The sequence below is a fragment of the Thunnus thynnus genome, chromosome 1 (genome assembly GCF_963924715.1).
Source record: "Thunnus thynnus chromosome 1, fThuThy2.1, whole genome shotgun sequence".
In the NCBI taxonomy this organism is placed as follows: domain Eukaryota; kingdom Metazoa; phylum Chordata; class Actinopteri; order Scombriformes; family Scombridae; genus Thunnus; species Thunnus thynnus.
Genome location: NC_089517.1, coordinates 12,585,036 through 12,605,156, shown reverse-complemented (window position 1 = coordinate 12,605,156; position 20,121 = coordinate 12,585,036). Strand labels below are relative to the sequence as shown.

Below are 20,121 nucleotides of genomic sequence, written 5' to 3'. Positions count from 1 at the left end.
GGCAATGAGGGAATTTCAGGTGTTTTTATTATAGTATTCCATGGGAACAGGCATACACCATTTTCCAAGATAAGAAAAAAGTTTCACTGAATTTTACAATATGTATTTATACCATCAGTAACTGCAGCAGACCAAGTGATGAAAGTCAAAAAAAGGAAATGAGGGGCTGGTTTTTGATTAACAAAAGATGCGTTGAAAAATGAAAATTAAAATGTTTTAAGAAAGAAGAATCCATCTGGAGTTATTACACAATTGTATCCACATTAAAAAGGAAAAATCCACCCATAATACTTTAACACTGTTAAAACTGGCTACTGGTGATGTGATTTGCTTTACTAGACATTTTTTGTTTGTTTTCATAACTGAAAGTTCCACAGCCATCTAAAAAGAATAGTAAGTGCAAGTTTTAGAGTCAAAAAGAAAGGCTTAATATAGACTCACCATTTTCAATTAATATTTAGCAATAACACAGGGAAGAAAACATTGCAGAAAAGATTTGTAATTTCTAAAAACATAGCCTCAAAATTCCTTAATGGCACGTAGCCACAGTGATGTGGCTAACAGAAAATACACAGTGCACAATGTTCATGAAATACTAGGCAGGCTGTCTATATTTACATTTGTATTAGGTGAACATAAATTGAAATATGCCCACCTTTGAGTTCATACCCACTGTCTGGGGAGTTAAGGAAAGGCAGTACCGGGGCGCCATGGTGGCCTAATGGTTAAGGCTCATACCATGTAACCGCAACGTCCATGGTTGTTGCATGTCACATCCCTCTCCCTTCCCTTGTTTCCCGTCTCACTACACTGACTCTCAAAAGGCAAAATGCCCAAAAAATAATCTTAAAAAAAAAAAGCATTACCTACACATACATACTTACACTAGAAGAGAAAACAACAACAACCCTTCTTTCTTAAAACTCCAGGAAAGCACTCAACATCAGAAACCGGTGATATTTCAAAGACCATACCAGTGTTGTTCTGCATCTTTAGTCTGTTCACACTGTATTAAGACAACCTGATGGTGTGTCCTAAAGTCCTGAATGGCAATAGAAGACTTGCTACCAGAAATCTGAAGTGACATACAGGGATGAATAAAAAACCAATGTCTGTTTGGAAGCAAGAAAAATAAAAAAAAAATCTACAAAAACCCAAAACATTTAAAAAATTCAAAAGATTGTCAGCAATAGTGTATATGCCAGGGCACAAAATTAGCACCAGCCACATGCTGGTAAAATATGTAAGTGGCTGATAGATTTACTTCACTCACTAGCCCAAAAAAAACCAATGGTGATCTATTGAGTGGCTGGTGAAATTTGAACATTCACTGGACAAAAAAAAGTTAATTTTGCACCCTGAGCATGTTCTTTGTAGTAAATGGGTTACCTTGCGAGGCAGCTGGATTTGCATGATCACACAAGAAACATTCTTGTCAGGCTTCAAGTTTTGTGCTGGTGTCCGAACCACCAATCAGTGTTCTACGAGGATTCTCATGTGATCTCGCGAATCCAGCTGCCTTACAAGATAAGACGGCGGTAGACAGATGGTTCATCCAACCACCTACAAAAACCCAAAACATTTAAAAATTGGAAGATTGTCAGCATTAATGTATATGTTCTTTGTAGTAAATGGGTTACCCTGCGAGGCAGCTTGATTCGTGAGATCACAACACCGTGCAAGAATCTTTTTTGTCAGGCTTTAATTTGTGTGCTAGTGTCTGAACAACCAATCAGTGTTCTATGAGGATTCTTGTGTGATCTGTGTGTGAATCCAGCTGCCTCACAAGACAAGACGGTGGTAGACAGATGGTTCATCCAATCACCGGCCAAGTATTTTTGGAAAAAGTCTGCCCTTTTCCAAACAGTTTCCAAGGACAACTTCTCAGATGGTTCTGTGTAACAAACCATCTGGTGCATCAGGTTAGTAAATGTGTTGAAATGTGAAGAAACACTGATATGGTCTTGATACAGTGTATAATAACACGAGGGTGGATTTTTCCTTTTATGAGGTTTGAGAACTGTGATGTCGACTGAGTGTCGACTTTGGGTCTGTGGGTATCCTGGACAGTGGGAAGGGGCAGGGCAGGGCAGGGCAGGGGTTATGAGTTATCTGTCTTACTGCTGCGTGTCCTCTCCTCCTCTTCATCGGAGGAGTCTCCTCCGTAGGGCACTAGCCCTGATGCATCTTCATCCACTTTAGACTTCTTCTCACACACCTCCTCTTGAACACCTGTAAGGGCACAATAAAAATGGAGAGACAGAGAAAAGCAGAAAGAAGGTGGGAGATATGAGAGAGAGAGATGGGAAACAGAGAGAGAAGGAGGGGAGACAAAGCGAGAGAACAAAACAAAAAAGAAACCCATTGAGGAGCCCCATGTTAGCGGTGGTTTTGAGTTCGTTTGATCCACAGCCAGGGGGAGGGAAGATATCAAATGAAACGGCAGCAGAGCACACATCCATAACAGGCAGGTCCGGGGACACATGTTGAGAGAGAAAACAAGGGAAAGACAAAAAACATATACAAGAAGAGCGTGTTAGTGGGTTCTACCAGTGGAGGGATTCACACAGGTCTCCACTCCTCCTCCATTCCTCCATGGGGGGAGATGCCATTTCATGCAACAGACAACTCCACAGAAGAAATATCTGAGTACTCTTAGGCTCTCAGAATATCAGGAAACAGAAAACTGCATACCAATTGACGCGGCGCTGCTGGGCAGACAGGCTGGATCTTCTGTCACCGCGTCTCTCGGCCTTTTGCGTGTAACAGGGGCGGGAGCCACGAAGGGAGGTGGCGGTGGAGGCATCAGAATCCTGAAGGGAGAGAAACATTAATATCTTCGCCACACGTGATTCGTGAAGAATGACATTCAAAAAAGGAAATTGAAAGACAGACCTTTCTACTACTTTCTCCTCTCCAGCACTGGAGGCAGGAAGTGCAGACTCCTCCTGATGAGCAGGACCCTCCGGAGAGCTGCTAGAAGGCTAAACAGAAAAAGCACAAAACATTCAAGATTCAAAACATCACAACTTATTAACAGACAGAAAAAAGGTTTGATATATAGGAGAGGTTGACAAAGAACTGCTACAGCCGTTTGACCTCAACCACATGTTTTTACAGATATTGAGGTTTTGGTTTTTGGGGTTTTTTTTTTTTTTGTTGCATTTTTGCCTTTGACAGTTTTGAGAGAGAAGAAGCCCTATGATCCCCAGCCAAACTTGAACTGGGAATGTTGCAGTTAGAAATGCATTAGCCTGATTAAGTTACTTGATAGTTCATAAAAAATATAAAAAAGGGTGAAAGTCACAAAAAATAAATCAGTAATTGAAAAATCCTGGTGACACTTTTGGCATAAAAGTACCATCTGGTGTGCAAAACCGCTGTGGCTAAACAACAGCATCATCAGCTGCCTCATTTACACTCTCCTCACTTTCTCACAACTTTCTGTGATCAAAGCATATTCTCAGTTGTGCTTACCACAAGAGGCCCTTGTTCATTTGTAAACAGTGTCCTTTTGCATGCGCGAGGACTTTTAAATTAGGTATTAAGTAGTTAGAATGTATTTACTGCTTTAAAAGAAAGAAATAAATGAATAAATAAATAAATTTTTTGATGAAAATCCCCCAAACCACAAGCTTTACAAATGCTCCACTAGAAAGCTACATCCATCTGGTAGTTATTTAATGCATTCAAATCTGTTAAATATAAAATCCTGAGTAAAGCAACATTAAAAACATCCATTTAATTTATACCTTTAAAGACTCATGTCTCATGACGGACCAAGTTATGAATGTAACAGTGCCTGAGGCGCTTTCAGCGTCAATTGTTGATGTCGGGAATTTCCAAATGGTCAACAGAACATATCCATTTTCAGACAAACACAAGGACGTAGCTTAAACCCATGTCTGTCATCAAAAAAACTGCTAGGCTTTGTTTAATGGACACTTGTAGTATTAGGGATGGTAATTTGTTGTTTGAACAATATTCACGTAACTCACTACTCAACTAGTTTGGAAAATAGGTGAGAGACAGAAGGAGAGAGAGCGCACAAATTAAAGAGAAAGAAAACAGTAATTCTATGATTATCTGTGGTTGAACAGTGAGATGTGTGAAGCTACTCCAGTCTCTCAATCACGTTCTAACAACCAGAATCATCCTTCAGTGGTATGTACACGTGTTTACTCTTCAGCTAACCTGTTCTTCTTTAGCCCCCTCCTGGAAATGATGTTTGGGACTTCCTGAGTCAGGGGGGGTGTTTAAAGATCCTTCAGCCTCCACTGTATCTCTGCAGCCAGGATCCTTAAGCAGAACAAAACCCAAAACACACACACTGATGCTGTGGCAGGATTTTTAAAACTTAAAAAAAAAAAAAAAACTTCGATTGATCTGAAAACAGATTGTCAAAGTGTCTTGACAAAGTTTAACATGGATAAAACCTTGTTGACATTAACTTTTATAAAGCTAATAATAGTAATCGTAATAATATTATATATAAAAATATGAATGCTGAAAACAAGCAGAGACTTTGGTCTTTGGTGTTTACCTGGACGAGATAGGGATGCGGTTTCCTTGGACACACCGGATACTGAACCATTGCCTGAGAAGATGGAGGGTTTGTCGACATGTTAGAATGACTTGGGGGACCATTTGCATTACTCCAATAACCACCGGCTCCTGGGTACGCTGAATAGCCGCCAGCATACCCATTTGCTGGGTAGTTATACCAGGACCCCTGGCTAGAGTAATTGCTATTAGGTGGAAATCCATGTGCTGCGTATGCTGAAATGAAAGTATAGAACGTGGAGTTAATAGCTTATATCACATGGATCAATAACAAGGGTGTTTGACAACTGTGACCTACTATTTCAACCTATTGTTGAGCCACTAAAGACGTCAGGAGAGGATTAATTACCACAAGAAGAATGCAGTCAGCTAGTGCCTGATATTTGTTCACCCTGTTGGAATTTGCCAGTTAAGTTATGAGACGTAAAAGCATACTCACGTTGTGTTGAGCCGGTGGCTGTGTACATCGACACCATGCGGGCATGTTCTGCTCTCACCTGGAGAATGGAGGGTAAAACAAAGCTGTGTAAAGATTACATTTCACAAAGGCTGAGCCGTTATATTTTTAACAGTTGAATTGTATTGTGGGTAGGTGCAGAGCACTCAAAACCTATATCTGGAGATCAGGTGGTTCACACTACCACTTTCACTTTTGGAGGTGGGTATCAGTGACAACTATATGCTTTGATAGTTTCACCTTCTTATACCTCCCATTAGGCTCTCGTTCAATTTACAGCAACTCCACAACTTAATATGTGGCAACGATACCATGAACTTACAGTTTCCAGCAGACTCTCTGTGAGTTTCTTTGCTGCCTCCAATCCAGCTGCATTTGGGTGGCTGAAACACACAAAGGGCCATTGTTAAATAGGATGAAACAGTCTCAGGAAAGGACACCAGAGAGCAAAAAGAAAGTGGTTTTATATACAAGTGGGACTCTTGGGTGGCCGGTTCCGTCACAAATTAACCTAAAACTGAAACCAGGCAGCCTGTCTAAATTTGGGTAGACTTCATTTATTGAAACAAATAACTTCCTTATACTTATAGCGTCAAGTTATGTTCCATTCTGTTGTATTTTAAAAGACCTTTTAAAGCTAAAATCAAATCCCCTTTACGTGGTTTCCTTTTATCAACTTCAACAGCACCAGGTCCTAATGGAAACTTCTGCGTCTTTGCTTCAAATCATGGATATATTAATGTATAGACTTGACCATTTTAGTTGACAGCATTGTACAGCAAACCCACAGTCAAACACTCAGATACTATATTATGGGCAAAATCAGTGAAATGCTTATATACAGAATAACCATACTGGCCAGTTAGAGGCAACTTTTAGGTAGATGTAAGGTATATTTAATCATTATTATTGCATTTTGAGGTTTATTAATGCAGTTTGAGGTGCGACCAGCACAACAATGTTAAAGTAACAATATAACCTTGGTATGGATCTTGACAGCATTTACAGGCATGAGCAATAATAATCATAATAACAATAATAATAATGAGTATTACCTGATATAGACATAAAGAGGCTCGAAAGACTCTCGTTTTGATGCTTGTTCAATGTAGCCAGAACCTTTTCCCCTGAGGAAGACTCGAGCCCCCGTCTCTGTCTGGATGTGACTCAGGTACGAACCTCCGGGACCCTCAACCTTTTCATTCACGTTGAACGAGGGCAATGCCTGGTCCAGACCGACAAAAATCTTTGTGTGCACAAAACTCTGAGGATCAGAGAAAAATGTGATTTATTAATATGGGCTGAACGTTTAGGTTGTTTATTGACATCTAAAATAAGTTTGACTAGAATTAGAAAAGCTTTGTAAGCAGACGCAGTATCCCAAGTATTCCCTTTACACCAAGGACGTTCTCTCTGCGATTTAATCTGGGAGGTGGGTATCAGTGAAGGCAACATGGTCTTCATTTGCCTCACTTTCTTGACCTCCATTTTAAAAATCCTGATTTTAACACAATGAGGCACCAAGTACAAACAAGATTCAACACAAAAAAACTGAACTCAGTAATTAAAACATATACAGTTGTGCACGCTAACATTTTGATATTGAATCCCCCTACACAGATTTCACCACTTGTTTGCAGCAGGGTGAAATTCGTGTCTACCTACTCCTGAATGAGGAGCTGCAGGCCGATGTCCCTGTCCTGGCACTGGGTTAGCGTTGGGCATCCGTGGCACTGGTGTGGGAATAACAGGCCGAGGAGGCTGAGGGTAGATTGTGAGCGGAGGCATTACTGGCATCTGTTGTCCCCCTGATGCTGCTGAGGCCCTCAATACGTCCTCAGAGATGATCTCCTTTATTCTCAATACAGCTTCTACGTTCACAGAGAAGTCAACAATTTTTGGACATTAGCTTTATTGACATATTCAATCCCTCGCCTAAGCTTAAGATATTTGTGAATTACATTAGATAAAGACAATGACTCCAGACTTGGTATATTAAGTACTACTTACTATTGACCTGCTCTTGACTCTTTCCCTGGACATGCAAATACAAAGGTCTTTGTCTAAAAGAAAGCAAATCAGAAATGTCATGGACAACACAGAATTTTTGCACCCTGAAAACATTTGTTTTTCTCATCACCATTGAAACACTCAAGAATTCATTTTATATGTGAAGGAGGGTCAGCTGATGCAGGGTGCCCCATGCAGATGGACCCTGACACAGGTCACTGTATCAGTCTGAATGGAATTTTATGGTCTGATCCATTAAAGGGACTACCGTTGATAATTTTGCAGAAACAAAATAATGTCTGAATACATACCCTACTTTTCCCTTTTCGGTGTCAGTCATGTAATGACCTTTTGTTGAGACCACTGCCCCACTAAACTGTCGAATCTGGAAAAGATGATAGACAATTTCATTAAGACTTTAAATGCATTTCACTCACATGATGAGAAAATATTTATCTAAAACATAAAATTTAAAGTTTCTTCTAAACTGTTTCCCCATTTTCGTAACTAACGTAGTGTTTCAAATGTTACACTGCCATGACTACTTTCCACTCACCTCCTCCTGTGTTTTGCCTTTAGTAAGAAGGTCCCTGCAATTTAGTGGAACATCATTTATGTCGACCTCTGTGACAACCATCTCTTCTGTAGAGGTTGGCACCGGCACACTTGGAGGAGTCTGAAAGATGTGAAATAACAGAGGTCACTATAAGGACTCTAGAGACTCAAGACTTTGCTACAGTTTTTTTAAACTATGCACACCTTTGCCAATAACGGTGGAGGAGTCAACAGTTTTCCTTTTGCCATTAACATGGCATTTATTTTGGCAGCCATGGCTGCGGCCATTTCAACTCCTCCCTGAGGTGCCGGCCTTTCTGTTCCAGGTATTGAGGACTCTGCTCCTTTTTGTAGTGGCTGCGAAACTGTACTGTTGGAGGCAGCAGTGCTGACAACCCCTGATAAGGAGACATGATGGGCTGCGTTTTCACTACTCCTCTGCTGCCTTACGTCTACACTCTGTTTGGGTTGGGCTGGCTGATCCCATCGGCTGGTTAGGCACCTGAAACAAACAAACAAACAAACAACACAACAATAAATAATTCTACATATAACATTTCACATTTACAATTAGCCATACAAGTCTACTTCAAAAAATAACTTACAAGCAAAAACCTACATAGAAAGAAATACTGACTCAAAAGGAAATTAACTTCCCATTTTCATCTTGAAGACTTTGTGGAGCCCTAAGTGATAAGTGGTGAGATGCCATCATGATAAAAAAAACGAGTGTGATGCCTTGGACTGAGAACTTGAAATACTTCTAGTAGTACTTTTATGAACTAATGATTGAGAATCATCAGAGACAGGTAAGCCTCGTCACAGATGTATCACAAAAAGTATAAAGCCAAGGCATTGAGAAGGTAATAAGCCAAACTTCTCAAACCTCTCTCTTCTCGTCTACAGAATCTTTCCACAGTTAATTATAGACACAAGGCGAAATATTTTAGACAGCCTACAGTTTTGCCCGGGTCAAAACTTTTGAGTTTTACTCTCAAACAAGCCTAACCACATTATTATTGACCAAATGGTGGGAAATGGAGGGGTTCATGGGGACATATTGTGGCACTCTGCATTCTTTGTCTGTCCTTTTATTTAGATATTTTTTAAAAGGGGGAACATAGTTAAAAGAAAATATATTCAATATGAAAAACGGCGGTGGTAACTTTGGTGGAGGGCGGTTTACTGTAATCAAACCTTACTGTACTCAATCCTAAATTATACGAGCTAAATGATATGTTAGCTAAGTTAGTTACGTATCATACGGTTTTTAAAATGTTTTCGTTCATCAACCATCTTCGTCCTTTGGTCGAGGCCAACAATAACTGTTTATATTTTATGTTAAATTATAGCTGGCGTTACGGATTGTTAGCCTGTTTATGCTCGGCTAAGCTAACAACAGCTTAAGTTAGCTAGCGATAACAGACGCAGAGTTAGTCGACTTCGAAAGTTACGTTCCTGTTTTGGGGACATTCAAATTACTAATATATATATTTAAGACTACTAGGAATAACTTATAATGCTCGAGTACTTTGATACCACATACTCACAACAGCCTATCCGTCGCGACTTTAAAGCGCACACATTATAACGCTACCTCACAAGCTAACATCTACTAGCAGGCCACGACCATGTTAGCTTGCTGTTCGATACAAATATGTATAACATCACTCAGGTTTATTTACGACTAACACTAAACGGAACTTACGGTGTTTGTCCAGTCATTCCTGAAGACATAGCACCAATCCACTAAATCTGCAGTAAAAATTAAAACAGTTTCTAATGTAGTTGCTGTTGGACGACGGCAGCCATCGATCTGCTCTGTGCGGCGACTTCTTCTGACGACGGGTCGCAGAGTCTGACCTGACGGAAGCTGAGCTGTTCCCATGTTATGTAACACTATCTGGAAGAGTTTAATGGGTGTTTATTTATCAACATTATTACTGCAGACATTATCAAATATTAGAAAATAAACAATCCTGATTTATACAAGATAAAATGCAGTATAGGAATATTAAAATCCAAATTGACAGGATTTTTGAAGATTGTGTGATAAGCAGTGGAAAGTAACTAAGTACATTTACTCAAGTAAGTTACTGTGCTTGAGTACAATGTTGAGGTACTTGTACTTTACTTTAAATTTGATGCTACTTTATACTTACTATTGTACTTTCTACTTCACTACATTTATTTGGCAGCTTTAGTTACTTTTCAGATGAAGATTTGACACAATGGATAATATAACAAGCTTTTAAAATACAACACATTGTTAAAGATGAAACCAGTGGTTTCCAACCTTTTTGGCTTTTGATGTCTTACAAAAAGCAGTGTGTAGTCGGGGTCACATTTCAGATGTTTATGAGTTGTTAACAGCTCCACCAAATAGTGATTTTTCCCTCTGAACTTCTCACATGGTTTCATTTAAAAAAATGTTCAAATGATCCAAAAATTAACCAAAAATCAAAGATTAGAGAAAAACTGAAAACAGATTTGTGTATCAGAACTTTGTTTTTTCTTCTTTTTTCTCCCATTAATCATCTCACGACCCCTCAGATTTATCTGGTATCCCTTTGGAGTGGCCCAACCCCTTGGTTGGGAACCACTGGACTACACTAGTTGACTGTATATAAAGCAGTTGAAACTAGCTCCACCTCCAGCAGCTACAACAGTAACGTGCTGCTTACACACTGATGCTTCAGTATAAATAATCTAATGATGTCATATATAATAATATATCAGTCAGAGAGACCAAACCACTATTTTCACTTTAATACTTTAAGTACATTTTGCTGCTTATACTTATGTACTTTTACTTAAGTAGTATTTTTCATGGAGGACTTTTACTTGTAATGGAGTATTTTTATATCGCTGTATTGGCACTTTCACTTAGGTAAAGGGTCTGAGTATTTCTTCCACCACTGATGATAAGCATAGAAAATCCCAAAAACTATTCATGACCATTGCTGGATCAATCTGTTAGGGGCCCTGCATGGGGAAAAAATGAGCTGATGGGCCCCCATTAAAGGTCTACTATTTGCTCTGTCTATTCACTTCAATTGAAGACCACATAACAGACTGTTCTGGTGAAATCTCCAGCTGGCTCTGGCAGACTTGCATTTTAGAGTTTCCATTGTTCAATTTTGGTTTTGATTTGGTACATACATACATACATACATATATACAGCATACATTTATAAAATACATTGTCAGAGATGGAATGATAATGGATTTATTTCCAATGTTGTCTGTAGTGTTTTACTAGTCCACCGACAGTGTCTGACAGGGAGATATATTAGAAAATAGGAACTTTGTTGACAAGGAGCTCTAGTAGCAGTGTGAATTATTTACTCATCTGTCAGGAACCAATACATCCATGTCAGGAACAAAGGTAGAAGTTGCATGATGTTGTCTTTAGCACTGCAAAACCTTGTAGAGAGGAGATTGCGGTGGATGGATTAACATGATTTAAACATGGTGAACCACTGTTTGTTTTCCATTTCCTACCAACAGTCAATCTTCTTGCAACCATGACCACACAATTGTTTCCTAACTAAATAGGTTCTTAACCCAAAACCAAGATCTTCCCTATAAGCAGTTTCTGTGCCTAAACCTAACTATAGCCTTAAAGATAGCAGATCGGAAAATGATCATATGACTTATTTATGCAGCTGTCATTTGTAATGGTTTGAGGGCACCGACAAACGTTGTCATGCTGCCGTTGGGGGTGTCAGATCAGAAAACAAAACGCTCATATGGGTTGTTTTGGGAGGGAATGAGCAGAAGTTTTTATTCTTTGCTGTGCTCTTTCAAAAGAAAATAAAAAATACATTTTATACCAAATATTTTTAACCATGCTCCAGGGGTGACAATATTGGTCCTTCAGCCTTTGGTCCTGACTGAAATATCTCAACAAGTATCGGATGGATTGCTGTGACATTTTGTAGAAACATTCACAGTCCCCAGAGGATACATCCTAACAACTGATGACTTTTCATCTAGCACCACCTCACTTATCCTGTGAAATATCTCAACATCTACCAGATGGAGTGGCACAACATTTGGTACAGATATCCATGGTGTGCAGAGCATTTATTTTAATGACTTTGGTGATAATCTGACTTTTCCTCTAGCGCCACCAGCAGGTAAAAATTTACCAAATACCTTGGCTTGTGACCAAATTCCTGTAAAACGAATGACTCCCATCAGCCACAGCTGTACTTTATGTTAAGGGCTGAAATAAGATGGTAAACATGGTGAACATTACCTGCAAAACATCAGCATTTAATATTTTCATTGTGAGCATGTTAGCATCCTGATGTTAGCATTTGGCTAAAAGCATCGCTGTGCCCAAGTACAGTCTCACAGAGCTGCTAGGGTGACTGTAGACTCTTTGTCTTGTTTAATAATACATGAGAAGTGACTAGGAGGAGATAAGTAAAGCTGTTCCCTGTTGAGATCTGGTGTTCTACCACTCAGATGTGTTCAATGTGCCATCTCAGTGATACAGAAAATGAGTTTCATTTTGCTACAGTCCTTTTTAGGGTCTCACCCAGCAAACATGTAGTTTGAGATGTAGTTTCCTCTCTGTAAAAATATGAAAAACCATCCAGTCAAACTTGGTCTTTCTTATCTCTCCAAAAAAAGATGACAGATCAAAGTAAAACATGTAACCTAAAGGTATAGTTAGAAACAGACACATTTTCAATACATACAAGTCATATTGTGCGCTAATAAATAGTAAGTGAAAGAAGATAGAGAAAGACAAAAAAAAAGTAAGAGGAAAGACTTTGAATCGTTTCAGGAAATAAACTGCAAATGTATAATTGACATTATTTTATTTTTCATTGAATAGTTTCTAATTTTTTTCCGTGCCTTCAGACCAAGATGTGAATCAGAAGGAAAAAACAAATCCCCTGATTGAGTGTACAATTCTGTCATAAGAGAGAAACAAAGATAACCATGGTCAATACATCTTATTAACCATCATTTGCTTAGCTGTTATGGCATTTATATACTGTTTAAAGAGGAAATATTCTTAATAAGCAACAATCTTTGACATATATTAGTATCCTAATCTGAAACCAACCTTGAACAAAACGCTGTTCCCTGGGTCTGTGCATAAGGATGTTGGACAAGTGGCCAAAATAGAATGATGTTTGATCAAAATCAATGCAAGCCGGCCTCTAGGAGACTGCTTAAAGACAGTGATAGACAACTCTGCGATCCACATCCTTCTTAACCATTTAGTTCTCTGTATACATGCTCTGTGTGACCATCCAATTCACAGGTATTCAGATAGCTATAATGGTTGATCTCATTTGCTGCAAATCCAGTGTAAAATTCATTGTCTATAAAAATATTGAGATTTACTTGAACATAACCTTCTGACTATGTTATAATAAAAACTCCAGATGTCCGTTGCAGTTGCACAGTGGGATGTACTGTATAAATATTGTATAAAATAAGGCAGTCTTTTCAGTAGGATAAACCAGATACAAAAATTTCTGGGAGAAAAAATTTTCAAGTCCAAAATGTTTTCACATATTTCTGCTGTTGTCAAATGTCAAGCGGTTTACAGCATTAAACCAAGAGTAAGGGATTGTTGCAACAATGAATACACCCACGCACCCACACCTACAGCCCAAACACACCCACACATACACACACACAAACTCCTGATGATCGACAATAACAGCTTATTCTCCAATGCAACATCCCATCCCTGGACAAATCACTGAGACGTAGACATTTCTAATATTGTTTACAGTGCAATACAAAAGTGTTCATTCAAACTGGTACTGTACTTTTGATAAGAAAATAAAAATGTTTAATATGGTAATGCTTCATATGAATAATAATTGTGAATTTTTGAGAGTTATAGTAGTATTTGTCTTCATCAGCTTTGGCTTTTCTCTCTCTTTTAAAATTCATTTTGTTCTTATTTATTAACTAATTCATTTATGAATTTTAATATAGAAAATATGGAACATCTAAGAAAAAAATAACATACCAAATCATCTGTAATTAGTTACCTATGATCATGATGTTGAGGTTTTTGTCTCTCAGCAGTGGCCTAAAATAAAGACCCACTCCCTGACCCAAAAGAAAAGCATCCCGTCCCACATGTCTGTTATGACAGCTACGTGTCAACTTGGATGTGTTTCTGAAGGACACATGAAAATATTGCCAAAAAAAAAAAAAAAAAAAAAAAAAAAGCAGTGGAGTGTTCTTTTATGGTGTGGCCTCCAGGGGCAAAAAGAGCAGTCCTGCCTTGCTGCGAGCACAGGGATGGAGGTCAAAGGTTATTATATGGCCTGATGTGGATTGAACACCTTCATATCCAGACCACACTTCCGTCCACTCCTGCAGTGTTGCTCGCTCCTTCAGTAAACAAGCAGTTTTTACTCAAACAGCAACGTCAGCTTCACAGGCAGACAGGAGGGCCCACATGGTAAATAGAGGACGGATGCTTGGCCAGGAGGCCTGTAAGGACCCTCTCTCAGTCATGTCACTTGACCAGCTACACTGCGAATGCCTGAGAGGCACGAGAAGTTCATAAGGGTGCTGTGTGTCCATGTCTGTTTGTCACAGTTCTCATCGGACAGGGTTTTTAAAGCCAGCAACGTTGCTGCTGCAACTGCCTGTCAGAAAGTCAACTTCTGTGTTTTCTGTATGGACGGACATGTGGACGCTCAGCGTGCTACAGAAGCAGGAGAGTGAAGGCGAGGAGGCCCTTTGGCTGGCTGGGCTGGCAGGGAGAGAGACGCCCCAGCAGGAGAGAGGAGGGCTGCCCCGGACCGCAGAGTCCCAGGGCCGAACACTGCAGCGCCTACTCTGGAGGCGGTCGCAGGCTGTGCAGCTTCCTTTCATCCAGGCCTTTCCAGTACTTGAAGTTGTTGTCCAAGTGCTGCATAAGATTGGGGAGGTCTGCAAAAGCTGGGAATGGGACAAAGGAGTTGGGAGGCTCGATATTAGATTTAACAGATAGTTGTTTTTTTTAACAACAGCGTTTGCTAGGGATGCACTGATGCGTTTTTTAAATGAGCACTGCTATCTTTAAAAGTCTGTCTGTAAAAGACAGGTGCAAGAACCCAACTTTTTCCCTCCTTTCTGCTCATATGTATAACCTATCTGATACCAGTGCTCTCTTTTTAAAGATCCCCTCCAGACATGTTTTGTCTGATATGGTTTTCCAAAAAAAGGTTATTAAGGTCATTATTGATCTGCTGTTTGAATCAATGCATCCCTAAGAGTAGAACAAATGTAATTGCAAAAAATGTTAATGGAAAAAGTATATATTTATATAATTTGACTTCTGTATTAAAAGGACATATTCTCATCTCTCATATTTGAGGATTTCAAAACGCTACACTGTACAAATACCACATGTAATTGTCTTCTTTAGTGTTGAATTCATTGTCTGTTGTGTATGTTAATTGTGTATTTTAATTGTGTTTGTCTATGCTTTCATACTTTCATGTTTTCTTCAAAAAATAGCTCTTGATCTCAATGGAGCAACTTGTTTAAATAAGGGATTAACTACCTGACTACTGATAGTATACAGATTTGTCTCTAGTGTTTGTGTCATGTTGTGCAATCTTACCATCCCATGCATCAAACATGTCGGTAATGAAGTAGTCTATGAAGGAAATCTGGGACTTTGGGATGCTACACGTGTTTCTGTCAAACACAGGCATAACCACCGGTAGACCTTGTCTCTTCTCCTCGTCCGTCTGTACCAAAGACGACAGCACAAGTGAAGTCATCGCACAAACAATAAAAAAAAAAAACATAAAATGCAAAGAAACACAGTGCAGCTGCTGCCAGCTAGATCCATCTCTCCAAACCATCAGCATCATGTTAGTTTTACTAATCACCTGTGCAAAATACTCCTCTGAGATGCGTCCGGCCCATTCTATACAGAGCTCCTGAGGCCTGCATGGATTGGAGATGTCTGCACACTTAATCAGCATCCGCTTGACGAGGATGCGATTCTCGGGGGAAGTCAAAACACTTTTGACAGATTCCTCATCACTGTTTCCCTGAAAACAGAAGCAGACCATTAGCACAAAGGAAGCTGAAGTACTAAAGCTCGCTACAACACACAGCCGCTTAACAACTTTAAAAATAACTTACTGTGTCTGTACATGAAACCGACTGGAAAGATTAAGTATAGAACTAGCTGATGATAAAGGTTTTAGTTGTCTTTATGGAGGAGGAGAGCATGTTTTCAGGTTGAGTTCATTATGAGCTCTTGTAACACTTAGATGTAAAAAGAGTACAGCATGGTTCAGAAAGTCACATGATTTGCAGCCATCTGTATGTTTCAAGATTGAATTCACTGACAATTATGTTAAGCAGAAGTACAGAAGGTCTATTTTGCTGAGCCGAGAAGAGAGAGGTCCCTGTTTTATTCTTGAGCTTCAGGTCTCAAGGTTTACAATGAAACGGCAGAGTACGAGACATAAAGACTAAGAGGCAAAAGAGTTCTTTTATTAACTAAACTTACCTTTAATTACCATTTAAACCAAACTATTAAATGCATAATCTGTCTAAACTAAAAGTGGCCATATTCAATATAAAAAGGTCAGGGAAAGATTAAGCACTCATATCATTTATTCATATCATTCCTGCCCTTAAAAAGGCAAGACAACTTTTAAATGTCTGTGTTGGGCATTCCACACAGAGACGAGAAAGATGGTACCAAGTTGTAAAATTCTCTCCCCACAAAGATATCTGTGCCCAGGCAACAACAGGCTGCAAGCCCCCTGAACCAGTATCATCATCTCTCAAGCCCTTAAACTATTGTTGTTCGCATACTGTCGGACCTGAGTTTGATTCTGCACCCATGTGCGGCAGAAAGAGATGACAATGGTTATGTTTACCTGGTATCTGAACGCTCCCGCCTATCATCACACGTAATCTATTTAAAATGTTAAAATGAAACCTACCATTTCTACACATGTATTAAATATTAAAGCTTTTTAAAAAGGTGCTAAAACATTTCCTTGTTAATCTCACCCCGTTCTCCTCCAGTGCAGCCAGCGGTTTGTTGATGCTGTTGACAAATTTATTGACGTGTTCAAAGTGTTTGGTCATCTCAGTCGCGAGCACCATGTCAATGATGGCCTGTCGTAGTGTTCGATATTCATTCCTAGAGAGAGAGACAGAGAGAGAGACAGAGAGAGAGAGAGAGAGGTGGGCAGAAATCAGATGGGTGAAGGAAGGGAAGGCAGAGAGAGGAGAAAAAGGGAGAAGAGAGCGAGATGACAGTGTGGTAAATAGCATGGAAACCCGTGTGAACAGTTTTCCCCCTCTGACTGCAGTGACAGTGGCAATGAATGGATGCTTTGTTCACCTTCCCCCTCTGAGGGGACCAGCACATGTGAGCTATTCTGCTTTAGGACTCAAATCACATTACTACCCCACCGCTGTCAACACACACACACACACAGTATTGCTTTCATTGGCACATACGCGGTCTTAGCTTATCCCCATGATACTCCAGGTATCAAAATCTATTTTTGTAAAGAAATTAAACACTCAGCACTTCAAACATAATAGAGTTTTTCTCAAACTTGGGCATTACAGAATATTTGTTTATCTAATAAAGCGGAGTTTGCGAGAAATGGTCATACAACTTGGGTTTTTACTGTCATCACTCATATTGCTCATAAGCACACAGTCAGGAGTGTAACTTAATTTTGCTTTTTGAATAAAAATAAATAATAGTTCAGCCAAAATTTTAAATTCAGTCATTATCTTCTCAACATCATGTCAGTCAAAAATATTAGCTTAGTTTTCTTTTGGAGAAACCAAGGTAAATAGGATTTTTTTCAGACATGTAAATACATATTAAAGACTACATCCACTTCACTTGATCCTATGAACTTCAGATGAGTTATGATCACACAAGACGTGAAAAGATACTTTTTTCGAGATGACCTGGTCCTTGTGTAGAGAATGACCTACCGTTCAATGTTCTTGAAGATGTTGCACTTATCATCTCTGGTGGTGATCTGGAAGGCCAGTGCTGCGTGGTGGCTCTCTAGCACAGCTGTGTCGTTGTAGAGGATGGCCAGCTCGCTTCCTGCGTTGCACAGGAAGCTGTTGGTGCGGCCTGGGTGGTCCACATCATGCACAGTAGCGGCTATCAGGGCAGCCACCTCGTCAATGGGATCCAAACTTTGCTGTTAGGATAAACGACATGAAAACTGTGGTTATAGGAAACTGGAAAGGTTGTTATATATGAAAAATCAACCATGATCTTCTTGTTTTCAGGGGTGCAGTTTGGCAAGGCAGGATATAACATGCATAGCATAACCTTCTGCTCTGTTCGCTACACATGTCACATCCCACTGGAGATAAAACTATGACGCATGTCGAGTTTAGCCTGCAGGTTGAACCGCAAAGTAGTTCTACATCGTGAAAGACAGTTGTGATTTATTATTACGATGTTTAAAGTTCACCTTAATGGAGCTGCATTTAGAGAGGATCCTAAGCTTTCCAGGATACAGAAAAATGTGTGTATTCCAGACGTCACACAATATACTGTTTAATTTATTTTGAATTTAAATCTAATTTCAAAGCTACTGTTGAAGCTAAATAATTATTTCAGTTCATCATAAAAGTGAGCACATAGAACAAACAGCTGTACACAGCTATATGTTATTTTAGGCCTCATATTTATGAAGTCATTCCTCGCTTGCTGGGTAGTTTTCTACAGGACTACAGGAAGCACCTCTGACCATTTACAATAAATAAAGAACAAACAAGGTGTAAAACACACAACAGTGTATAGATCATCAAAATAATTCCACATTTTTAAATTAATTTTGTGACATAACAGACCGTCTAACCTGTCTGTACATTTCCAGGGACTCATTAACCTTGGGTGATGTAACTTCACAGTTCACTGGCTAAGCCAATGAAAGATCACTCCACTGAGGTCAGAAATAGACAGTCTGGTAATCAGCTTAGCCGGTGCATGCCCTTGACCAGTTTTACTGAGCCACTGACACACTTGGGCAAAACCACAACTTTGTAAGATAGCATGAGCTCAGGTGGAACACCTTTCACTCAAGACTGGGCAGACAGCGGCGCTTAACATCACAAACACTATAAGATCAGTAAAAGAGGGTTCCTCGCCACTTTTTTGATCTAGTTCATGATGTAGGGACACAAAGGCTGAAAAAGGTTGCATTCTGAAAAGCAAAATGCCACGTCTTGAAAACTTGGCATAGATTTCTTTAATGGTATCAATTCTTACTAATTGGTCATTTACCTTGACCCTTTCCTTGCAGAGAAAATATGCAGTTGCGTGCAGGACATCAGCTGCATGTGAAGAGTTGTGGTAGGAGTTACTGGAGTGGTAGTTGGCTTCAATTACTTGCAGCCAGGAGCGCAAAGTGGCCTCAGGGCAGTTGAGGAACTCGCAGACCCCAAAGCGAGAGAAGATCTTCATGCCCAAGTAGGTCAAAGGTCTGCAGGAGGATTCAAGCATGGTAGTTTAACACAAGCTCTCCTTCCACACTCAGAAAAAAAATTAATTAGATCCAGTCTGTCTGTGTAAATGTGCTGTTGCCTCACCGTTTCATGGTTGCAGCCTCCAAGTTGAAGATGTCAAAGTCCCAAGAGTCCTCGTTCTCCATGGTCTGGGCGATACGAGGGGGGATGTCATTTAATGACAGAGGAGTTGTCAGGTGACTGGGAATATGATGGGGCTCTGTAAGCAAGGGAAGAGACAAGAAAGCAGGCATTCAGATGAACAAGGGGAGATTAGAAATTTGTAGTTCAGTACTTCTCCATGCGCAGGAAAGAATACATTGAACGCTAAAACAGATCATATCATTTTATATTGTCCCTCTTGAATGCTTTGAATACTCACGTTTTGTTGAAAAGATGTATTCATTTCCTGACAATCTGCGCAAACCATCCTGTGAACGAGAAAGAACAAGATCCTGTGAGCATTACTGCATTAATTGAGTGTCAAAGTTCAAAACATCTGCAATTCCATGATAGTCTCGCGATACCAGACATCAGAAATCTCTGCCTACCGACCGTCTGGGGATTTCTAAACGCACGATAGTTGCTTGAATGTCGGTGAGAACAGCTGTTAACAAACCTACACCCCTTACATTTTGTCAAGGACACGCCTTACTGAAAATGATCCCCCCCCCCATTCTCCTCCGTAGTGAACACCACCCCAATATGAAGGGCCACCTTAAGGACTTTGGATTGGTCGTGCCATGCAGGGTTTGTTGGGAGAAATTAGCATCAGAAAACCTGGGAGATTGTCCTCAGTCCTATGAGGCGAAGCGACCTGCGAGTCTAATTCCATGACCACCGGACAAACTCCATCTACTGAAGAAGACCATGTAATATGATCAAAAGAGCTACTAATTGGACTTTGAGGTGAGATCGTTTGGTCAAATGCTTTAAATAGTTATAACTCTCTTTAATAGCAACATTATGAGCAGCACCTCACATCTGTTGGACTGTGACAGCTTTTGGATGTTTCTCCTACTGAAGATCTA

The 20,121-nt window shown here is 39.8% G+C and overlaps 2 protein-coding genes across 2 annotated transcripts in view; both read right to left on the bottom strand.

Moving 5' to 3' along the window:
• Positions 1-10: 10 nt before the first annotated feature.
• LOC137180005 (KH homology domain-containing protein 4-like) lies at positions 11-9,453 on the bottom strand. The gene is made up of 14 exons (XM_067585157.1): positions 9,294-9,453; positions 7,790-8,087; positions 7,587-7,706; positions 7,342-7,415; positions 7,031-7,083; positions 6,686-6,891; positions 6,076-6,284; positions 5,343-5,403; positions 5,003-5,060; positions 4,544-4,779; positions 4,195-4,299; positions 2,896-2,984; positions 2,695-2,813; positions 11-2,232 (listed from the first exon to the last, which is right to left on the bottom strand). Exons 1-14 carry the CDS (start codon positions 9,320-9,322, stop codon positions 2,102-2,104), a joined length of 1,788 nt encoding a protein of 595 aa, XP_067441258.1. The 5' UTR covers positions 9,323-9,453; the 3' UTR covers positions 11-2,101.
• Positions 9,454-12,403: 2,950 nt separating this feature from the next.
• The window catches only part of pde8a (phosphodiesterase 8A), a 45,826-nt gene continuing 38,108 nt past the window's right edge, over positions 12,404-20,121 (bottom strand). Inside the window, exons 15-22 of the mRNA XM_067585100.1 lie at positions 19,473-19,521; positions 19,175-19,310; positions 18,870-19,068; positions 17,558-17,775; positions 16,607-16,739; positions 15,463-15,627; positions 15,189-15,318; positions 12,404-14,521 (exon numbers count right to left, since the gene is read on the bottom strand). Of these exons, the coding sequence (XP_067441201.1) occupies positions 14,415-14,521; positions 15,189-15,318; positions 15,463-15,627; positions 16,607-16,739; positions 17,558-17,775; positions 18,870-19,068; positions 19,175-19,310; positions 19,473-19,521 (1,137 nt within the window). The 3' untranslated portion in view covers positions 12,404-14,414. The remainder of the gene's footprint in view (positions 14,522-15,188; positions 15,319-15,462; positions 15,628-16,606; positions 16,740-17,557; positions 17,776-18,869; positions 19,069-19,174; positions 19,311-19,472; positions 19,522-20,121) is intronic.